Source organism: Carex rostrata, chromosome 14 (genome assembly GCF_964058835.1).
Source record: "Carex rostrata chromosome 14, lpCarRost1.2, whole genome shotgun sequence".
Lineage (NCBI taxonomy): Eukaryota > Viridiplantae > Streptophyta > Magnoliopsida > Poales > Cyperaceae > Carex > Carex rostrata.
The window spans coordinates 275,832-280,458 of record NC_135931.1 but is presented as its reverse complement, the minus strand read 5'-3'; the positions used below and the strand labels follow the sequence as shown (position 1 = coordinate 280,458).

At 38.1% G+C, this 4,627-nt stretch overlaps 1 protein-coding gene across 1 annotated transcript; it reads left to right on the top strand.

The window, feature by feature from the left end:
- The first annotated feature begins 397 nt into the window (after window positions 1–397).
- LOC144565603 (putative indole-3-acetic acid-amido synthetase GH3.1) lies at window positions 398–3,374 on the top strand. The gene is made up of 3 exons (XM_078315400.1): window positions 398–834; window positions 1,411–2,315; window positions 2,453–3,374. Exons 1-3 carry the CDS (start codon window positions 527–529, stop codon window positions 3,046–3,048), a joined length of 1,809 nt encoding a protein of 602 aa, XP_078171526.1. The 5' UTR covers window positions 398–526; the 3' UTR covers window positions 3,049–3,374.
- The last annotated feature ends 1,253 nt before the right edge of the window (window positions 3,375–4,627 follow it).

The window sequence follows — 4,627 nt, the reverse complement described above, 5'->3', positions numbered from 1 at the left end:
CTTACTAACAATGGTATAATTAACTTTTGGTAATTGCCAACAGATGTAGTTGGTATTTTACTATCTATGTATTGGATATTAAATAAATAATTGGATGCTTGATATTCAATCTTTACTCAAAACTATCTATGGATTGGCAAAAGTTTACCAGCAAGAAATATCTCAACAAGCGATTATTAATTACAAAGAGGCCCCTCAAATAATTCTTGTTCACTAAATTCAGGAGAGGAAACAGACCAAGTTGTCCACCCAGGCAGCACAACTTATAAAAATATTTTTTTAAAAAATATATATATACACATATATATATATTTCTCAATTTTACTAAATTAAAGTGGGGACCAACCTTGCAATGGTTTCTCTATAAATACCCCATTTAGCCTTCCTCATTAGAAACACAGAAAGAGCCATCTTGCTTACCCCCTCTCTGAACAAAATCCATTACAACCATCTCTCTTCTCTCACCTGTTTCCAATCAAAACTCAACTCCTCTACCATACCACACTGGTACACAACACCAAACACCATGCCAGAGGCACCAAAAATTGACATACCAGAAGAGCACCTGAGAGCTCTCCGGTTCATCGAGGATGTGACCGAGAATGCTGATGTGGTGCAACAACGCGTGCTCGAAGAGATCTTAACGCAAAATGCACCGGCCGAATATTTGCACCGACACGGCTTACCGGCATGTACAGCGCCAAATTTGGATTCTTTCAAAAAGATAATGCCTATTGTGTCATACGAGGAAATACAGCCTGATGTTTTGCGCATCGCACATGGTGATACCTCGCCTATCCTTTCCGGCCGACCCATATCTGAATTTCTTACTAGGTATATATATATACTATGCAAAATCTTACTGAATTATCTTTCACTTTTTTAAATATTTATTGGTTTCGCAGGGGAATTTTTTTTTAAAAAGAAAAGAAAAAGAGTGAGTATAAATTCCATTAAAGAAAACGGAATTAAAATTAATTTAAAACAAACCTTTTGCCGAATTTAGAGAGATATTTTGAATCCACCTTGTTAAAAAAACCGGTGCATTAATTGGTGACAAGAAACATAGTGCGTGCATAGGTACAGTCGTAAAGACTTTCTGGTTTTTGTACTCTACGAACAATCTGGCCTTGTGGGCTAATGAAGGGCCCACTTTTCTTTATAACCAAAGCAAAACGAACTTTTGCTGTATTTCTTTTTGTAGAAATTTCTATCCAATCACTCATGACAACAAGTGAAGTAGTGCTTTCGCCTACTGATCCAAACAAAAAGAAAATTAGTGGCATGCACATATGGATCAATTAATATATGCACACACTTGAAAGATGCAACAGAATTGCATATAACACAACCAATTAACCCTAATGCTTCTTTTTCTAATACATAATTTGTTTAACTGTATTTTATCAGCTCAGGCACATCAGGCGGTGAGAGAAAGCTGATGCCAACAATCGAAGACGAACTCGACCGGCGCTCACACCTTTATAGTCTACTCATGCCAGTCATGAACCGATCTGTACCAGGTCTGAACAAAGGCAAAGCCATGTATCTTTATTTCGTCAAATCCGAATCCAAAACTCCTAGCGGGCTTGTAGCCCGGCCGGTACTGACAAGTTATTACAGAAGTCGACATTTTAGAAACCGACCCTTTGATCCCTTCAACAATTACACAAGCCCTGATGAGACCATTCTATGTCCTGACTCTTACCAAAGCATGTATGCGCAACTTTTGTGTGGTCTGATCCATCGGTCAGAGGTTTTTCGTGTGGGTGCAGTTTTTGCGTCGGGCTTTATACGCGCCATAAAGTTCCTTGAAAAGAATTGGCCTAGTTTGTGCCATGACATACGTAATGGAGTCATGAATGAAACCATTACCGATAAGTCAGTGCGTGAGGCAGTCGGGCGGGTACTCCACCCGGACCCAAATGAAGCCAAATTGATCGAGTCTGAGTGCAGTAAGGGTTCTTGGCAAGGTATTATTAGGCGCTTATGGCCTAATACAAAGTACATTGACGTCATTGTGACCGGTACAATGGCACAATACATACCCACCCTTGAATTCTACGGAGGCGGATTGCCATTGACATGCACCATGTATGCATCATCCGAATGCTATTTCGGGTTGAACCTCAACCCGATGTGTAAGCCAAGTGAGGTTGCTTACACATTGATTCCAACCATGGGTTATTTTGAGTTTTTACCAGTGAAAGGTAGTGTTGCTAATGGAAAGAGTGAATTGGACCCTCGCGACTTAGTCGATCTTGTCAATGTTGAGCTCGGACAAGAGTATGAACTTGTGGTGACTACCTATGCAGGTAAATTTTGTATGGATATAAAAGTTTATTATGAATTATGAAAACGCAAATAGGAAAGTTCGGTTTATTTCTTAAACCATATGAGTGTACAATTTGGTTTAATTTGAGTTATTGACTAATGTCTAATTTTATGATAGGGCTCTATCGATATCGCGTGGGTGATGTGCTACGGGTAGTAGGTTTCCACAACAAGGCACCGGAATTCAAGTTCGTGCGCCGCAAAAATGTTGCCCTGAGCATCGACTCGGACAAAACTGATGAAACCGAGCTGCACAATGCGGTTGAACATGCAGTGCACAATTTGGAGCCATTTGGTGCATGTCTAGCTGAATATACCAGTTATGCCGATGCAAGCACAATACCTGGCCACTATGTGCTGTTTTGGGAGCTACAAACAAACAAGACAACACCAGTTCCTCCTTGTGTGTTTGAAGACTGTTGCTTGGCGGTTGAGGAATGCTTAAACAGTGTGTATAGGCAGGGACGGTCGTGCGACAAGTCGATTGGGCCATTGGAGATACGAATTGTTGAAGAAGGAACATTTGATAAGTTAATGGATTATGCATTAAGCCAGGGAGCTTCAATCAACCAGTACAAGGCACCGCGCTGTGTTCGACCGGGGCCGGTTGTGGAGCTGCTTAACGGCCGTGTGCAATCCAAGTATTTTAGCCCAAAGTCCCCCAAGTGGGCCCCTGGGCACAAGAAGTGGTGCAAGGAAAATGGAGCAATCTAATTCGATCATAGATGGAGGCCTTTGAGTGAAGAATTAATTAATGCATATGGTGTTTTGACATAAATTAATTTAGAGAGGATTTTTTTCTTCTTCTTCTTCTTCTTCTTCTTCTTCTTCTTCTTCTTCTTTATTTTCTCTCTTATTTCTGCCTTCTGGTGTTTCTAGTTTAATTACTTTCCTTGGAGTTAATTAATTAGACTAAAATTAATTAAGGAGAGCCTTGTTAGAGGCTTGCTAGCTATGGTAGAATTAAGTTACTGTTGACTGTGTACAAATAGTTGGTGCATGATGTTCAGAAATATTTTATGATCTGTTGTTGATCTCAATAGTGTGATTTGCTTTCTTGTCTATTAAGGTATCATGAGCTAGCCGTGACCACTGAAAACCCGGACCGGCACATATTGCTAAAGCAAAGGCACTATTACATGTAATTACCATGCAATTAATTATAAAATGTAAGAATGACGACATATGTCTATATTATTTATTTATAAGAGAACAGATAGAAAAAATGAAAATATATATATATATTTTTACGGATAGGCTAGGGGTGTGAACTGGCATGGATGTGGGGTGTACTCATCAACTCATGTCATGATCCAAAAGAGATATATAATATAATATTGAGCCAGACCAAAAAACCATGAAGCAGAAATTAAGCAAACACAACAAATTATTTTTTGTGTTTGCTGTGCTTGTTTGGTTATATTTGAGGTGCAATTAGCTGGATATGCCATATATGCCTGCCATACTTGGTAATTATAACAAGAAATAGCTAGCTAGGAGCACCCCCACCAAGTCTAGCTAGCTCATGTGTCTTGTTCCTTGTTCCTTGTTTTGCAAAGGGCACAATTCCAACTGTGGCCTACTTACTGAGGTGAGCAACAAAAGGATAATTAGGCACATCCACATGTTTGCTCCAAACAAATATCTATCTGCTCTGCATATATAAATAAATGCACTACTAATAATTAATTATCCATCATCTGATCCACTGAATCTCAATTAATACGCATGCATTAGGATTTAGGGGATCTATCTGCACCAGAAATAAATAGTTTATCTTTTGGCAGTTTATTTATCTGGATAAATTATATTTTGTAATTGGAATGAGATAAATATATATATATCTAAGCCCAACTAACTAGCTATATCCATGTGCACTAAATAATTGATACTGTACATTCATATTTTGTACCAATTGCCTAGCTATATATATATCACCCTGCTTTTGTGAACGTTGAATAGCTAATTAATTAATTAATTAAGTCTTCAATTAATTATACTCTGTAGTATACCAAGAGTTCTTTAATCATTTACATTATGAGCATAACTGTAACGTAAGTACCAAATTTTAGTCTTGTAAACCTTATTTAGTCTATTGACAACAAGTTGGATAATATATATATATATTAGTATATATGGATTTGGCTAATATGCTATGGGTAGCTAAGAGGCCTCCTGTGCTACGGCTCAATATTCGACTTTTCAAAATTCTAACGGTCGATCCGAACCGTTCATCTTGTTCTCCATATTAATATGTGTTTGGAGACCAAATTTTACATTTTTTGGAAATTGT

Excerpts from the sequence above, each read along its gene's own strand:
- LOC144565603 (XM_078315400.1), top strand. The coding sequence starts at position 527 with ATGCCAGAGGCACCAAAAATTGACATACCAGAAGAGCACCTGAGAGCT. Across the intron at positions 835-1,410 it reads ATATCTGAATTTCTTACTAG|CTCAGGCACATCAGGCGGTG; the intron begins GTATATATATAT and ends GTATTTTATCAG. Across the intron at positions 2,316-2,452 it reads TGTGGTGACTACCTATGCAG|GGCTCTATCGATATCGCGTG; the intron begins GTAAATTTTGTA and ends ATTTTATGATAG.